The sequence below is a fragment of the Orycteropus afer genome, unplaced genomic scaffold (assembly GCF_000298275.1).
Source record: "Orycteropus afer afer isolate SDZICR_OR568_19922 unplaced genomic scaffold, OryAfe1.0 scaffold00170, whole genome shotgun sequence".
In the NCBI taxonomy this organism is placed as follows: domain Eukaryota; kingdom Metazoa; phylum Chordata; class Mammalia; order Tubulidentata; family Orycteropodidae; genus Orycteropus; species Orycteropus afer.
In genome coordinates, this window is record NW_006921757.1 from 708,626 (window position 1) to 726,684 (window position 18,059).

The 18,059-nt window shown below is 47.8% G+C and overlaps 1 protein-coding gene across 1 annotated transcript in view; it reads right to left on the reverse strand.

Annotated features, from left to right (window-relative positions):
- Nucleotides 1-18,059, reverse strand: part of SND1 (staphylococcal nuclease and tudor domain containing 1) — a 573,924-nt gene that overhangs the window by 94,927 nt on the left and 460,938 nt on the right. The window contains exon 16 of the mRNA XM_007946735.2: nt 14,695-14,804. Within this exon, the coding sequence (XP_007944926.1) occupies nt 14,695-14,804 (110 nt within the window). The remainder of the gene's footprint in view (nt 1-14,694; nt 14,805-18,059) is intronic.

Below are 18,059 nucleotides of genomic sequence, written 5' to 3' on the forward strand. Positions count from 1 at the left end.
GCTGACCTTCTGGTTAGTAGCCACATGCCTTACCCTCTACGTCACCCCCTAACCTTTTACCCCTCCACTCAGGCCCAACCCTGTTATTGTTGTTATGTGCCATCGAGTCAGCCCCAACTCATAGCAACCCCTCCTTGGGTTTCTGAGGCAGTATCACTAGAGAAGTAGGAGTGCCCAACCTTCCTTCTGAGGAGTGGCTGGTGGGGTTGAACTGCCAGCCTTCTGGTTACAGGCCCAACCCTAGGAACCCCAAATTCCCCCAGAGCGAGCTAAGGTACTACTTGAAGGCTCATGAAGGGAATGACAGATGTCTGCACCTTCAGGAAACATGGGGCCAGTTCACGGGGTCGGGGGATGGGACATGGATTTTTCACTCACCACAGTGAACTCACATTCTGTGGGAAAATACATGATAAAGGGAGGCTGTACCCCATAGAGAACAGGGAGGAGGGAAGCTCAGGTGGTTGGGAGGGTAGCAACATCCACAGGCTGATGCCATGTTGTCTCCTCTGAGTACAGCACATGTGACAACCCCTCAGACACCCCCGAGCCAAACACAGGCTCCACAGCAATGTTCCTGCTCACTACCTGGAGCCTCCTTCCTTGCCCAGCCTTGATGGCAGGAGCCAAACACAGTGGTTCACTTGTTCCCATTAAAGCAGCCTGGAAGCTGGAGCCGTACCAACTGCAGATCCCCAACGTGCGAGGCCAAGGGAGAGCCACTGGAGGCCCGGTGGGGAGTGGCTGTCTCGTGATAAAGGAAATGGCGCTGCCTGCCGTTTCTCCTGCCGCCACGTTAATCAATAAGGGAAGAGCGGAACTGCTATTGATCTCTTCAATCCCCCTCAACGATACAGGGCAAATTATAGAAACAAAAGGGGAGGGCGGGCGAGGAAGAGCAGGAGACGGAGGCTGGGCAGTGTGAGGAAGGGTGTGTCTTCCAGGCACTGGGTAGCAGGTAGGCTTGGGTGCACATGTGACGGTGTCATGAAGAGCCCTTTCTCACACCCTGAGGAGCTGGCCATGGAGCAGTCTCGGGGCCTCCCACTGTGCCCCACATATCTGGTCATCAGGGCTCCAGGCTGTGTGAAGCTATGTGATGTTTCTTAATGCAAGGCTAGAAACCTGCATACTGAGGTGCTATGGATCCCAAGGCCTCATGAATTTCTTAAGTTGCCTTATTTTAGTGGAGGTGAGCTAGGCTATCGCAACAATGACTATTCTGGATGGGAAAGGCAGGATCCAAAGCTTCAAGGTCAATCTCTAGCTACGCCTCACTGACTTCACTCCCACGTCATACTCCAAGACAAGCTGGACAGGCAGGCAGCAGAGAGGGTGAAAGGCTCTTGCTTCATGTTTCATTGTAACAGAGATCATGGCTCTGGGGCTGAGGCCTGTCCCCTAAAGAGACAGGGCACAAAGACGAGAAGCCTGGGTCAGAGTGACAGAGGTCTGACCTTAACTCTTGGGCAAAAGGGACAATGACCATGTTCAGACAGATGAGATGGCAAACAGACGTGTATATACGATCTTAGCCAGAGAATTATGACATAGGGAATGCCTCCTTTCCCCAGGAAGCTGTAACGCCCAGTGTCTGATTTCCCGCTTCAGCCCAAGGCTTAGTCCAGGCAGCTGGCTACAGGCAGAGGAAGAGCCCCTCAGTCCCCCTGCTTTGGCTACACTGCTCATCAGAAACCACAGCCAGTACTTTACTCAGGGCAAGAAAAAGTCAATGCAACAGACAGATTCTGTGACAGAGACCACAGGGAAGCGTGGCCAAAGTTAGCCCAACACGGTACCGAATGGTTAGCGCTCAGGTCAGGACCACAGTTGTATTCCTTCAGCTGCACCAAATTATTCAGGTGCTGGTGAGAGAAAAACCTGTCTGGCCAGAGGTCCCTTTCCAGGTCATCAGTGTCCTCGGCCCGTGTATGGTTACCAGACACACCTGGCACTTGGCTATCCTTCTCTACTTGAGTGGGAATAACTGAGGTCTCCTCAGGGACCTCATACCACATCTTCCATTTGCCCAACTCCACCAAGTCTAGCACCTTTTTCAAGACCATCCTTTGAGCATTCTCAAGGCAGAACGGTTGAGTGACCCCATTTTGCAGATGGTGAAACCAACGCAGGTCGTCACATATAAAAGATGACACAGAATCCCACCTTATGAACCATGTGTGCAAACAGAGAGAGCCCTTCAGGGTGCTCCTGGCACACCTGCTCGAATGAGCCTCCAGAGACAATGACTCAGGGTGCCATTGTGTAATTCTGAAGCCAGTGACAACACAGCTCGCCAGTCTTCCTCCCACAAATACCTGAAGGGCCAAAACGTAGAGCAAAATAAAATGCAAGCTACAAAGCTGCTGATGTGTTCAGAGTGGAAGTGCTGAGATTAGAAGGAGGAAGTAGTTAAGTGCACCCCGGGCATTTGGAAACGACCACGTCTGCAGCCCTGTAAGCTGATGACGGATGACCTCTGGCCATGTCTGCCAGGCAGACCAAGAGACTGGCCCTACACTCAGGAGGCGGAGAGCATGGCTGTGAGAGGGGAGAACAAGAAGAAACAATACCGAACAAACACCAGTGCCCTCCCAACAAGGCCCTTCCAATTCTGAAAGAGACCCTATTCTAAAATTACCAAGTGGCAGGTAGCCAGGGCAAAAATCCCTATCTAATCAGTGGCAATGGATTATTTGTAGTATTTCCTGATAGAAGGTTGCAGCATTGCCATCCACGCCCTGGGTCAGTAGTTTTAGATTTATTTAACTGGAGAGGTAACAGCTCTGCACCTCTGCAAGCACTGGAGAACCTTCTGAAGAGAAGGGGCATATACAGGCCTGGTGAAAGGATGGAGGGACCTGCTGGTCGTATTTGTATGATCTTCCATCCCCACCTGCACATCCAATGTCAAGATCAAGGGGAGGGAGAGAGAAAAGAGGGAGGCATTATTCTAACCCGGGAGCAAAAATTGACACTTGAAGCTCAATGGATAGCTTTTGTTCTTATTCTAGTGACCGTCCCAAAGGATTCTTCTTAGGGAATGCTGGTTAACACCTAGATCTTTCTTCAGGGTTCTTGCTGGCATTCCACTATCCTTTAGTTCAACAGAGATCAAGGACACACCTACGGCCTATGGCAATCACGGGCTGCTCTGGCAGAGGGTTAGGAAGCCTAGGCCCGCCAGATAAGCCCCCCACTCAATTCCTTCGTTTTGAAGTAACAGTGGCACTGGAAATGAGCAAGGTCAGAGGCCCTGCATAAATACAGAGAAGCAGAGAGCCCTCAGTGTTGGCAGGTCATCTTCCCAGATGCCCACGGCCGTGCGGGTATACGAGTGGCAGATATGCAGCCCTTATTTCTTAAATGTACATGAGGTGTCAGGGGTCCTGGCTTTCCCTGTTGATGATGGTTGGCCTCATCAGGCCATGGTCAAGCCTAGCAGCTCCTTGCACAGGTTGAGGCTCCGGGACATTACCTCCAGACCTTTGCTTTCCACAGAACGTGATACTGGCCAGGAAGGGAAGCAGTGGTTCCATCAGGTAGACCCACGCAGAACCCCAGCAGGAAGACCCTGGCTTTTAACTTTCTTGGTAGAGACCAGCTGAACCCTGATGGGACTTAAACAAACGCTCTTTTTAGAACTTAGACCAAGAGAGCAAATAGCTTTTAATCCAAGTGCCATTCCATTCACTTCCTAGTAGCTTCTGGGAACCCTGTTGCTGGCATCCCACTACCCTTCGGTGCCCTCCTACAAGTCCCAAGCCAAAGCAGTGCTGAGTGGCAACGTCTTTGTGGATCCCACTCTGAATGCTGCTCGCAACACTCACCCTATATCCAGCCTACCTCTCCACTCCAGAAAGTGTTTTATCCACACTGAACTTATGATCCTAAATTTTAGCTAAACCCTGAGAGAATTTTCATTAATAATAAAAATAACAATACAAGTTACCATTTATTGACTCTTTAATATCGACCAAGTTTTGTGTTGGACAATTTACGTGTGTATGAGAAGATAAATGTGTAGTCATGTACCGTACAATGTCTATTTAGACAACTTCTGACTGCATGCGCATCCGTGGTCCCAACCCCATAAAGCCTATTCTAGTGTTGCATACAGTGGTTCCCAATAACAAATGGGTGCTACTTTGTGATGCATATCAGAATGTTATTATTATTATTATTATTGTATTATTATGTTAAAGATGTTTTAGTGTATCTGGAAGTAGTTCTTTCTTTATTTTTTTTTTAAGGCACAGAAAGGTACATTATAGGCTATATACTCAGATAAACATCTGACCGACTGGTGTTAGATATGAACCACACCTAACTGTTCCGACTTACATATGAATTCAACTTAAAGACGGACTTAGGAACAGAACTCATTTGTTACCTGGGACTGCCTGTATTGGCCACTGTTGTCCAATACTGCCTGTGCTGTATGTGTAGACCGGAGTGTGAGCTAACACAATGTCCGAATCACATAATGTCCTATTTCACAAAACATACCATGGATGCTAAGCAATGCACAACTGTGTATGCAGACACACACATACACATGCATGCATGCACACATGTAATACACATATGTATATATATTACCTTCATAACAACCCTACACAGAAAGCACCCTCTTTAGACAAGTGAGGCAGCTGAGGTTCGGCAGGACTGTTGCATTTCACAGCCCTGGAGTACTATTCATACTAAATTCTATCACATACCAAGATTGCCTTGGGTTTAGAGCCTAAGGACCTTTTCCAAGGTCACTTATAAATGAAGCTGGAATGAACATCCAGATTGACTTTTCACATATTACCAACAGAGTTTTCACGTGACCAGGAAGCAAAAGATGCCCTAAACTCTTCTGGAAATGGGTCTAACAATGCACTTATTCTTCTTGACTATGACACATGTTGTCCAGTCCAGGTTAGCTTGGGGTCTCTATGCTGTTAATTCTCAAGCTTGTTCATAATCTTATTTCACGCACGACAGAATTTCGTAACAGACTACTGGTCACTTTCATTTTCAAAATCCATTTAAGTTCAGCTGACCAGAAACTGTCATGGGCGGAGTGGCAAGGGAGAAGTTTATCAATAAAGCCAGGCTTGGAACACAGAGGTTGTCTTGAAGTTCTCGGCCACATATGCAGGGAGAGGGTGTGCTAATGGCAAGATGAGTACAGGTTAAGGTCAGCTTGTCCACCAGCAAGTCACTCCTGTGTCTCTGGGGGAGTCCCATGCGAGACACCAGGAGGACGCCAGCATTACCTGGAGGTCAACTGCAATCTACAATTTGCTTACTCCTTGGCCCCGGCTCAGGCAGCCCTGCTACTGTATGCAATTTTACATTCTAAAAAGGTATCAGTTCAATTATGTAATTCCAAGGGGAATTTATTAACATTCCGGCAGCAGGCGTGGCTGGGAATGCTTAGGACAAACAGAACAGGGAGGAATGAGGTTGGGAGATACCCCAAACGTGCCATCCTGAAAGCGCACACTCCAGTCTATGTATGTGTTGGAGTGAAGTTCTTCTGAATACAGATTTTGGGCAGGTCTGTCTGAGATCAATTTTAGTTTGGAAAGTAAATACAATCTGCTTATCAGAAGGCATTAATGAAACGGAGAACTATTTTCCAAATTCAGCTTCCAGAAGGAAGTGGACACACCGACTTCAGAATAAATTAGTTTGCCTGAAAGATGAAAATTCCGAGCTGGTTTTCTTTTACCCTTTGTTGTTTATATTACAGATATTAGTTTTTGTTCCTTTCAGAGACTCCTCAACAAAGCTCAAGGAACAGTGACTATTCAGGATGATTAAAGAGGTGGGAGAAACCAGGGGTTGTTGCTGCCAGGGCATCTGCTGTATCTAAATGAAAATAAATGGGGCCCAGCTCTCCTAGCACAAGCCTCACCTCTGAGAGTCTGGCAGTTTCTTCCTCCTGATAGCATTTCTCTATTTGTTTTGGGTCACAGGACCTGTATAGCTACAAGGGAAGTAGACCAGGAGGCAGAATTGCCTGGCAATAGCTGTCTTCCACAAGGATGGCTCATAAAGAACGTTGCTTCATGTCAGACAGGTAGACGATACGAAGTACCATAGGTGGTAGGGGTTTCTGTTTAGCTCTGTTTGAAGGATTTCCTTGAGCTTGTGTTTGTAATGATAATTGTATACTGAACCAGAAATGCATTTTCCAATGACAGTCACTGCCCACTATCCTGACCCCCAAGTTTCAGTTTAGATGAGGTTCAAATTAAGTACTGTGGACCATTCTAGTATCAAGATGCAAGAGGCAATTGGTGTGAACCTTTCCCTTCTCCCCTCTGGTACTGATCTGGATCAGAATGAAAGCTGGAGAGGACAGTAAGTGCCAGGGACAGTGCTGCGATTGCCCAGGTCTCTACTGCTGCTACTCAAGAGAACACACTAAAACTGTTGGGTCCAAGGACTATACTTCTTATTCCTTTTACTGAAAGGGACAACAGTCAAAAAACAAATTGACCTGCCCCAGAAAACATGAAAGTTTCTCAAGGGGAAGGAAAGAAATATTTTGCAGAAAAAAGATGTTCTCTGGGGTAGAATTAACATCCTTGAGACCTTCTCACATGTGCAAAGGAGGCCAAATCTGTTATGGTCCTAAACCATGCCTTACTTTGCCCCAACCCAACAGCCACCCTGGGCTGTCGGACACTCGCCTCTGGAGGGCAGCGAGGCCTATCAAACCTGTACCAATCAGCCTGAGTGACATAATTGCAGGTAATAAGACCTTGGCCAAGCCAGTGAAAAATTAGGTCCAGCAACTAGTTCAGAAGAGTGGATACAATTCTATGCTTAACTGGCTATGAAAGTTCCAAGCAGAAGAACAGGGAGACAGATAAGAGCCTCGCTGAGCCAACAGCTTTGAGAGGGGAATGCCACCAGAGCCAGCATGCTGTTGGCTCCCATTGGCACATGCTGCTGAGTGTGCTTGGGTTGGTCACTGGTGACTGGAAACCAAACCACCTCAGGACTTCAGAAGCTCAGAAGGGGTGCTAGCATCCAGGGGAAGGGAAATAAAGGGGGGCGGGTACAATGAGACAATATCCCCTCATTCTTTATTTTAGTCTCAATTCATTGTGATGCCATTTTCAATTAGGGGCTGAAATGGGATTTGAGGGCCCTCCTTCCCAGCCTGGGAAGGGCCAGAAGCCCTAGAAATGAAGAGGCTGTAAGTAGGTAAACGGCAGCCTAGTATTCCCACGGTGCTTATAACCTATCTCCAAATAGGAGTTTGTTGACCTGAACTTCAACATAAACCTCAGTAACAGTCTGAGCCAAGAAAGCACAGTGCATGGGAAACATAACCAGGAGAGGAGAGAGATAAGTAACTCTATCAGGTTATCAGGTGAAGGGACACTAATGCTTTCTATGTGAACACTGGAACTTTAATGAAAATGATAATTGTATACTGAACCAGAAATGCATTTTCCAATGACAGTCACTGAGATACATCATATCTCATTACTTTTAAAGTATCTTGGTTGGACAGGGAAGGAGACTGAAGGACATCAGGGTCACATAGTAAGTGCACGGTTGGTCACTTATTCTGGTTTTGGACTGTTTCAATGAGAAGGTCCTTCATCAGCTGCTGTGCATCCAGCCTCAATACTCCAAAGCCCTCTGCCCACCACTGTAAATGTTAAGCTTAGAGAGCTTCCTTAGAGAACTAGAAAGGGCAACAAAAGAGCAGGCCTTCCTCCCAAGCCCCTGAAGTAGGTCACAGGAATCAGTTTGTTGACTGAATAAGTATCTCTTGAGCATCTTATATACCAGGCACTGGAGTCACAAAAAGAAAGCCATGTCTATGTCCTTTAGGAGCTTACGATCTAGGGGGCAAGGCCAACACACACAGATCCCATCCATACAGTTGGCAAGTGCCTGACAGATGTATCTACAGGGTGCTGTGGGGCCAATGGAAGGGCATTCTAGCAGCCTGGGAGAACAAGGGAAGGCTTCCCGGAAAAGAAGATGGATCTTAAAGGACAGGTGGGAACAGGCCAAACAAGGACAAGGGGATGGCTGCTGTACTGGGCAGAGAGCATAAGGTGACCAAACGGATGGGAAGATGACATGGGATGAGGGATATGCAGAACTGCCAGCGTATTAAGCCAGTTCTGATGAAAAACCACTAATGAAGGGAGGGGCGGTGGGAGAGGAAATCAAGGAGGTATGTATACCAAGGAGATGAAACTTTATCCCAGAGGTAATGGGAAGTTAAACACTTTTAAACAAAGCACCTCAATAGTTTTGTTTTTAAGAAAGTTTAGAAATACAGGAGTTATTACACAAAAGGTTAAGAGCCACAAAACAAACAGCAGATGGAGGAAGATGTAAGACCTGTGACACGAACAGACTCAACAGTTAGAAAAGGTGTGGCCACAGCAAATCCCCAGCCCCGCTGCAGCCTGTGAACACCCAGGACCAGAAGCAGTGGTTCCTCGGGAAGATAAACTACTCTGTCAACAGGGGACCTCCAGGGAGGTCCTTTACAAATTAACTAGTCCCAGATATTCCCGAGCTGAAAATGAAAAATGGCTAAGATAACGATAACCTGGTAGTAAAATTGCCAAATGTGGGGAGAATGAGCCCCTGATTTGGAATGCTGCTTTCTGAGTTCAGTGTCTATCCCACAACTAGCTCTGTGAAGAGAAGTGGGTGGGTCACTGTGTCTCTGTGTCGCTCAGCATCCAGAAATAGAAAACTGGGATATTTTCCTTATAGTTCTGTTGTGAGCTGACAATGGAATCTTGCATACGCAAGCACATTTAACCTAGAAAACGCTTTAGGAAAGTAAAATGTGAACACCATTAAGACAGTAGCTCTTCACCTGCACCCACCCCCTGAAAGGAAAGAACTCCAAACCAAGCCGTCTGTACTCTGAGATGCTGGTGGGTGATGAACTACTAGGAGAGTGTGTGGGAGGTGAGAAAAGCCTCACCCACAAATGGCCTTTAACGCCTCCTGGGAGAAGAACTGTTTAGGGAGTGGCCAGAATGTATTCCTTTCTTCTGGGTACCAAAAACTAAACTCACTGCTGTCGAGTCTGCTGGGATAATCTTGAATAAGATGTCTCTGTGCAGACATAGGAAACAAATTGCCAGACAGCCTGCTTGCTTTTCTAGCAGGTTCTTGTTAGTGGTTCAGCGAGGGTCATCCTGTGGAAAGGCAGCCAGGAGAGCAGGGCAGAGGCCCCTGCCTTCACCCACACCAGGCGCTCTGTGCCCTCTTAGGTTTCCCTCGGCCTGAGTGAGCCCCATCGCTGTGACCAGAGAGAGAACTTTGCTGCAGTTCCTCCTCCCATGTGTCTCCTCAACAGGGAGGGGTCCCACCCGACACATAGGGCCAAGCGAGGGCTGCTAGACCACAGACCTCAACGCTTGTGGCCACATGTGGGGAGAAGATAGAGCGGTGGGAGGAACAGACTTAGATCCGCTTTAAACTGCTTAGGATGGTTTATCTTTTTTTCAAACAGTGCAGCGTACTTGGTGCTATAATGAAGGAGACGCCTACTTTCTTTTTATTCTAAGTTTCTTTCCCAGGCCTGTAAAAGATGGTTTCTTCAAACAGCACAGTTGCTTGTAAAGCTTTTCTGGAACTTCGTTTTTAAAAAGCAGGGGTAGTGGGAGTGAGAGGGAACCTGGGACTGTGGCCTGGCCAGGGCCGCCTGCAGAGTGAGCTCCCTGAGGAGACGGCCTCCCCTTGGATGCCAGCAGGAAGAAGGGGAACAGGCCAGGGCAGCAGCCTGGGCTCTCAGCTAGACTGTCCAGCATGAGGATGTCGTTTTCCAGGCAGCAACAAAGGGCAACTTCTGAGTTCCAGAGAGGACAAAGGGTCCTCGAGAAAGGCCTCGGAAATGGCCCCACACTCGAACCACACCTCCTCCAGCCTGGAACCGTGAAGAGGGCTAAATTTGTGGTGTTGATCTCTTTTAATAATACCTACAGACCCTACTCTAAAAGTTCCGCTTTGCTAACACTGCAGCTATCACATGGGATGGACAAGTGGTGGCCGCTTAGCAGGTGTGTGTGTGCTGTTGGCCTTGGGGCAAGACAGTGTGATGAGACCCCAACTGGCTGTTTTATTAGTAAGAAGGGCCCCCAAAGAAGAGGATGATGTGGGATGTTAGATCAATGTTTTAAACAAGCAGGAAAGAAACCTTCACCCATGACCACTTGAGAACCAGAGTGTGAAAACTTAGGAGTTTTCACTTTTAAGCCAGTGATCCACCCATTAGCTAACGCTGTCTCTCATCACTGCTTCTGGGAAGATGTGGGCAACGGGCACAACTCCCCAACTGGGAAATCACACCAGATCTTCCTGTCCTTGGCAGTGTGGCAGGAAACTGCCTGAAAGAGGCAGCTGTAAGTAGGGGGTGTTGCAAAGCACATGGCATCCAATGGGACACAGTATTCATAGCTCGCCATCATGGCTACAGCAACAGACCCAATGATGTCACGCGGTGTGGCCCTGAAGCAGGCCAGCCTCAATGGCAGGGGACATGAGCGCCAACTCTTTCAGGGCTAACCTTACACAGCAGGGATCAGCAAAGTTTTTTTCATGAAGGGACAGACAGTAAATACTTAAGCCTTTGTGAGCCATACAGTGTCTACTGCAACTATTCAACCCTGCTGTTGTAGTGGAAAGCAGCCATAGATAAATACATCAAGGAATTAGTGTGGCTGTTTCAATAAAACTTTATTTATAAAAATAGGTGACGGAAAACAAACAAACAAAAAAAAAAGTGGTGGGCTGGATTTGCCCACCTCTGCTATATACCAACTGAATCAGGTTGGAGTGAAATACTGAACATATTGGATATACTTGGAGCACAAGTAAATGCTAAGTTCCCATGCTGCTTTAGGCTTCAAGGTCAAAGAGACTCAGGTAATAAATATGGCATCCAACTTATGTTCTTGCCCTGGAACCACCAGAATGCCCTGATCTTGGAACAACGCTCCCACCTTCCCAACTCAGGGGATGGAACAAAAGCCAACAGAAACCAATGGCTGAGGTAGAAGCACCAGGTAGAAAGATGGAGAAAAAGAAGGCAGGCAACGAGAGGTGGCAGGAGAGGCACTTAGCAACATGGAGCTGGGTGACGGCCAGAAATGGCTGTAGTTTCGTGCTGATTGGTGTTACTGTGAATTAAGGAAAGCAGGGCTGTGGTCTCAGGATAATGGGGGCCATGTCTGCCTTAAAGCTAGCCGCTGAAAATGTCAAGAAAAGACTTGTCTGACACTTTGCAGGCTCCACATGAAGATATGGGAAAGAATACAATTTTGTCTTCACCCAAAATGGAGAAAGACACAGGTAGGAATTCCTGCCCTGGCTACGCAAAGCCAAGACAAGGCCCTGAAACCATGGTGTCCCTTCCAGCTCCAGGACCCCGCCTGCCGGCTCTCCGTCCTCCTCTTGGCGGGGGGTTGACACAGTCCCTACCCTGCTCCAGGTCCTTTTCCAGTCAGTCTCTGGTGCATGTGTGAGTCTGCCTCGACCCCATGCCTCTGTGGGACCATGAAACCCTGGGTGCTTCTCCTTTCCCTTAGGATGATGTAGATTTACAGTAACTGGAAAAGCATGGAAACAGTGGAGAAATCCTGGTCAGGAATAAAATCATAGAAATAAAAATTTAAACCAGAGGGATGGGCAGGGACAAAGACAGTCACCTCCTTACAATAGCTGACTGTCTGAGCTAAATCTGCTTATCAAGGGAATAGCCATAAGGTCCCCACACCCAGCTTGAGTGCAGCCATCACAGCAGTGGCTTGGCTCCTGAAGTGGATGTGGCCGAGTGGAGGCCGGCCTGAGGCAAGTGCACACAGGGTGGGAGGCTACGGGTGCACACTCAGGTATCCGTGACTCACGCGATGCTCTCCTCCAGGGAAAGGAGGCAACTCTGCATCTGGGATTACCAGCACATTAGCTTTTCTTCTTTTCTAGATCCTTGTGGGGTGGGGGGAGCAGGGCAAAGAGCAATGTTCCACAGGACAACTTAACCAAACCCAACCCAACCCACTGCCATCAGTGATCCCTATAGGGTTTCCAAGGCTGTAAATCTCTACAGAAGCAGACTGCCATGTCTTTCCTCCATGGAGCGGCTCGTGGGTTCGAACCGCTGGCCTTTCGGTTAGCAGCAAAATTAATGCCTTAACCATTAGAGAATAAAAACGAAAGTTCTAAGGAGGAGAAAGTAAACCAATAAACTTATAACAAAACAAAAACCCCTCTTCATTCCTTCGCTGTCTGGAAAAGTTTTCATATATTATGTGATGGAAGATACCCAGTAGAGCAGGCTACAAGTGGTTCCTTTTGTCAAAATCTCAAATTATCCTTAGTTTATGCTACATTCTTCTTTGTTCTGGATAAAGACCTTTGAAAATAGCCAGCCTGAGTAATGCCGTGAACAATGAAGAAAATGAGGAAAGGTTCTTCATCTGCCCTAGGGCTGTGAGAGACTGGGCCACACAAACAGGAAAGTTAAACATCAACTTTTGACCGGTGTAAGGCAGTGCACTGGTAGTGTAGTGCCTAAGGCACTTGACTGCTAACCAGAAGGCTGGTGGTTCAAACCCACCAGCCACTCCTCGGAAGGAAGGTTGGGCGATCTACTTCCATAGTGATACTGCCTCAGAAACCAAAGTTGCTATGAGTCAGATCCAACTTGATGGCACATAACAACAACAAGAAGAAGGCAGTGCAGATGCACTAATGTGCCAGGGGCATCAAAGAAGATGGAAAAAAGGTTATCTTTTTCAACAGTCAAATATCAGTAAATAAAGAGCCAAAGGTAAGGTCACCATAAGCAAGGGAAAGTGAAAGAGCTGTGGGGCACTCACTCCTTTTGGGGGTCAGTGTTGTCTCTGCTCTCTTGTACTTTTGGGTATCACCAGTGGGCCAGAAACATAATGAGGAAGAGTGGCTGGGAAACAAGATTTGAAGAAGAAAGGGAAAGAAAGTTGAGGAGATGCAAAACCAGGGGAGGGTGAGAACCGGAGGCAAACGGATTTAATTTAGATAGTGAGTGACAGAACACTACAACAAATGCCTTAGGCAAGCCAATGAGGGCGTTTCTGCCCTCTATCTGTAGCACAACAAACAAACCTACCACAACAACAAAAAAAGGCTGCAATGTCTTTAAGTCATGAATGGGAGTAGACTCAACCTGCCTTCCCCAACAAGGCCACTCAGCCTCCAAAGGCCCACAGGGTCAGAGGGGACATCGCCAACATCTGACCCTTCCACTCAATCCCTACACCACTTCCAAAACTACAAGCATCACTGGTGGACAACTGAAGACTTGGATTCTTGATATATTTCTCTAGCAGGGGGCTCTCTTTAAGTGGTAACAATTCAAGCTACATTGTGCAGTTATAACATGGGGGTAGAGAGGTTTAGGCATCCTATACTGTCCTACAAGCAAATGCATCTTAACAAAAACAAAACAGAGAGGAAAGGGAAGGTGATAATGATTGTATACATCCTCCCCGTGCCCTCAGCATTCTACAACTGTACCTGTGTTCATCTCCGACAAAGGAGATGCAACAGTGCTTCAGTGATGCTTGGGAACTGAAGCTCAATGTCCCTTGAAGTGAGAATTCTGCATCTGTTTTGCCACGTCACTTACTTTCACAAATTGGGAAGGCAAGTGCTAGGAAAGTCCCAAAGAGGTGGTGGCCAACAGCAATGAGACTGCATAGTCCGAAGTGGTGGCAGTGCCTCTGAGGCCAGGGCCGTCCAACACAGAAGCATCTGGGGCTAGTGTGTTCTCCTGCACCGCCCACACCTGATACATTGACCATGATCAAATGCAGATGAGAGATGCTGAAAATCATAAGCAGGTACTCATATCACTTAGCATCCCAGAGAAGGCCACACGTCTGAGTTCAAGGATCTATACAGACCCATGAGAGAGGTCACTTCTAGGGCCCCAGCATTCTGTAGCTCAGGGCACATTATGATACTGCATGGAGGTCGGAGGGACCTCATGGACTGAACTGTGTAAGAAACAAGGACAAAAGCCAATGCCAGCCAAGCCTTAGGCCTGAGCCCAGCACATCCCCACTGCTCCTTTCTTGTGCCCAACCAGCAGGTTGAATGGCTAGCTTACTCCTGGAAAGAAGATGTATCTGGCGACCACCACCTGAGGAAAACGAGCAGGTAGAAGGACACCGGAGCAGCTAAGAGCCTAACTTCTGCCTGCAAGAGCCAGCCCAACAGGCAGATACAGAATACAATTAAATTAAGTCAGAAAACCGCTACAGAAAATGCAATTACTCAAAGATACAAATAAATGTTCAAAGAAAATTGGCCCCTGACAGGGTTAGTTGAGCTTCTAAATCCAGCTGGAGGCAGGCAGCTCCAGCTAATTCGCCAAGGAGGAGGGCTGCAAGCTGTAAGCCCTCTGCATCAGGATCCTGGCACGGCTGGCCTGTGTTCACCATGTAGCCCAGGTCACCAATGGCAAGGAGTGGTTTGGGGGCAGCTGGCCAGTGATGCAGGGCTCAAGGAAATAGATGTGGGCAGGCACAAGAATGGATCCTGGCTGCAAGGATGGGTCCCAGGAAGCAAGGCGCCCTGACCGCTGACACGGCAGAGCGGCATCAAGGGAGCCCCACGCGCTCACACGCTCCAGGCAAGAAACGAGTGGAAGAATCCTACCTCTCGCTGCAGCACCAGCTCCTTGGTGAAGAGCGTAGCTTCCTCACTGAAGGGCTCGCCCTCTTGCACCAGGCCTGGGAGGTTTCGGGCTCCTCTGGGGCATTCGATGCCTGTGTCGGAGAAAAGGAGAGTATGTGATGAAAAGGGGCCCACCACGCCTGCTACTCAGCGAGGATAGTCCCCTGACATGTGCAGTGAGGCAGCTATTAGATCTGAATTCCATCATGGCTGAGACTAAGGCAGAGGTAGTGGGAGATGTGGAGGGCAGAAGCAGTCCTCTCCCGGTGGGAAAAGCCAACACCATGCATCACGGCAGCAGTAGCGGCAACGGAGGGACTCTGAGCAATGGCATCTGGGAACTGTCCAGAGTACCCCATGGAATGGGCGTCCCAAAGAGAGGTATAGAAGACACACACCTAAGGTCCGGGATGAGTCCTCACGGTCGGCCCCTTGTTGCTCTAACCGTCACCAGCCTAAGTGGCTTTCTCCCCTGAATTATGCTGATACGCCTGCCACTCTGCCCCTGAGAGCCATTTCAGCCGATTCCTAGACATTTTCTCTTTACTGTATGACTTTCACATCAAATGCAGAAGTGTTAACTCAGTGCCAATTTCTTCTCCAAAGCATCCCCTTCTGTCCCCAGGCTTTACTTTGGACAGAAGTACCAACATTTTTTTTTTTTTTTTTTCTCCATTCAGAAGAGAGACAGCAAGCACAGAATACAGGCGAAGCATCATTAGTCTGGAGTCAGACAGACCTGCAGTTACATCCTACCTCTGTCACTTGTTGGCTTTGTGACCTTGGCCGAGTTACAGAACATGTCAAAGCCTCTAGTTTCCCTATTTATAAGACCAAACCAAACCCACTGCCATTGAGTCAATTCTGATTCATAGCGACCCTACTGGACAGAGTAGTACTGCTCCATAGGGTTTCCAAGGCTGTACATCTTGACAGAAGCAGACCGTCTCATCTTTCTCCTGTGGAGCAGCTAGCGGTTTTGAACTGCTGACCTTGCGTTAGCAGCCAACTGCTTTAAGCACTGTACCACGAGAGCTCCTAACAACAATAGCAATAAACTTTATTTACAAATACTCTCAAGTGAAGGTACATGGGAGCTCTGATGGCGTAGTGCCTAAGCACTTGACTGCTAACTCCTCGGAAGGAAGGTTGGGCAATCTACTTCCGTAGTGATACCGCCTCAGAAACCCAAGGAGGGGTCGCTGTGACTCGGGTTCAACTCGATGGCAGTGAGTTTGGTTTTGTTTGAAGGTATGGGAAGGAGACTTAACCAGATCTAGGAGGAGGGGGCACAGGAGCAGGGCATGTAGGCTACTGCCACCACCTGCTGGGGGGCCTCTGGGCCAGTGCTCATGCTTCTGGCCACAGCACAGATTTAAGGCCATAAAACTGAGAAGATCAGAACAGAGGGTTTTCTCTGAGCCTCAATGCCTCAGAAATGTCCTATCAAAGGGAAGGCTGGGTGTGAATGCCAGGAGGCAGGCTGGGCAGTGTGGGAACAGCTGGAGCTGGTAGCTATGCCCACTGTCCTGCCCTTGCAGACGGGACAGCTGAAGGCCCTACCTAAGTCACATGGGTGGGAAAGCAGGGCCAGCCTGCAAAGGAGGAATGGAGTATATTTTTGTAAAAGACAGCATAAACACAGAGAGTCAAAGAGCCAGTGATTAACCCCAAAGGGAGAGATGAGCCCAAAGCAGAATGGAAGAGAACCCATGATTTCACAACGTCAATGGCCAAAACCACTTTTCATTTCGTATCTGCAAACTAAGCAAGAAGAGAACTGTCAGAGAGAAAAATGAACTATGCTTTGAACTGCTTTACCATACAACCATAAAGAAAGTATTGTTGCAGAAACAAGAATAATGCTAATAAGTAAATAAATCAAAGTGTTCAGTGTGTTTCTGACCTTTAGCATCCATTTGGGTGGCACAGAACTTCAATGCCTCTAACCCGTGGAGGACTAGGTGCTGCTATGAACTGGAGGAAGAACTGGGATGGGGCTAGGGCAATGCACTGGGCAGCAGGAACTAGGGGTGAAGAATGGATAACTGAGAAGACGTTTTCACTGATGGGGCCAAAAGATTTAGGGTATTGCTGGTTGAGGAGAAGTCCCCACCTTACCCCTCTCTCACTTCCTTGGTCTCCTGAGGTCTCAAGATGTTGGTCAAGCTGCAGAGATATGCAGATGTTGGTCAAGCTGCAGAGATACCCAGTGGCTCTTGGAATCCTGGGAGACCACTAATATTGCTCAATGGCCCAGGGAGTGAAACTAGCCAGCTGAAATGTATTCAAAACATTTTTTAGGAGAGGCTGCTTTGGGCCTGGTAGTCTAGCCCAAATGGCCCTATGTAGATCAAAGGGTTAAATCCCAGTATAAGTGCCAGGAGAAAAATGAGGGCAGAAATGTCCGTTAAGTGCCTACAACTATCCGTGGATCGACTCTTTGATCTCACAGACGAAGCTCAAGAGGTTCCAAATCACAAAGCTAAAGTGGCAAATGTGAACCCTGGAGATTCAGGTGTTAAAGCCACTGTGAACGAGTCTAATTCTGAAGGGTAAACATTGCAACCAGAGAATGTTATGTCCTGTAATATACACTAGGTAAGAGTTCAGACCCCTGGGACACCCAATTTTTACTGGGCAGGTGAGCTGAGTCGGGGAACCCAGGCACTGCTGTTTAGAGGTCGCAGTAGACAGGACCTCAGCATTGGGGTTGGCTGTTATAGGGTTAGGGTGGTAGAACTTCCATCACTGTCCTAGGGTTCAGAAGCCAGATCACAGTCTCTGGGCAGGGGAATGCCTAGTTATAACATGGGGGCCCTAGACAAGATATCCAAACAAAGCGTCAGAAATAGGGGATAGGGTATTCTATTAGCAGATCAGGGTTCAAAGTCAGGGCCAGGCTGCCATGAAGGGTTCTATGACATTGAGTGTGGGGGTGCCAGAGACCTGCTGAACCAACCTGTTCCGTGGAGGAGGGATGGTAGAGATCAGTGCTTTTCAAACTTATTTTTTCACTGTGACCTGCCCTCCCCACTTACATATGGGTATATACACTTAATTATTCCATATGTATGCTGAGCAAATAACTCAAGAAGCCAGAGCATATGAAGCAGAACACGGCATCAGGACTGGGGGAAGAATCATTAACAATTTGTGAAATGCAGATGATACAACCTTGCTTGCTGAAAGTGAAGTAGACTTGAAGCACTTACTGATGAAGCTCAAAGACTATAGCCTTTGGTATGGATAACACCTCAACAGAAAGAAAACAAAAATCCTCACAACTGGAGTGATAAGCAAAAAATCATGATAAACAGAGAAAAGACTGAAGTTCTCAAGGATTG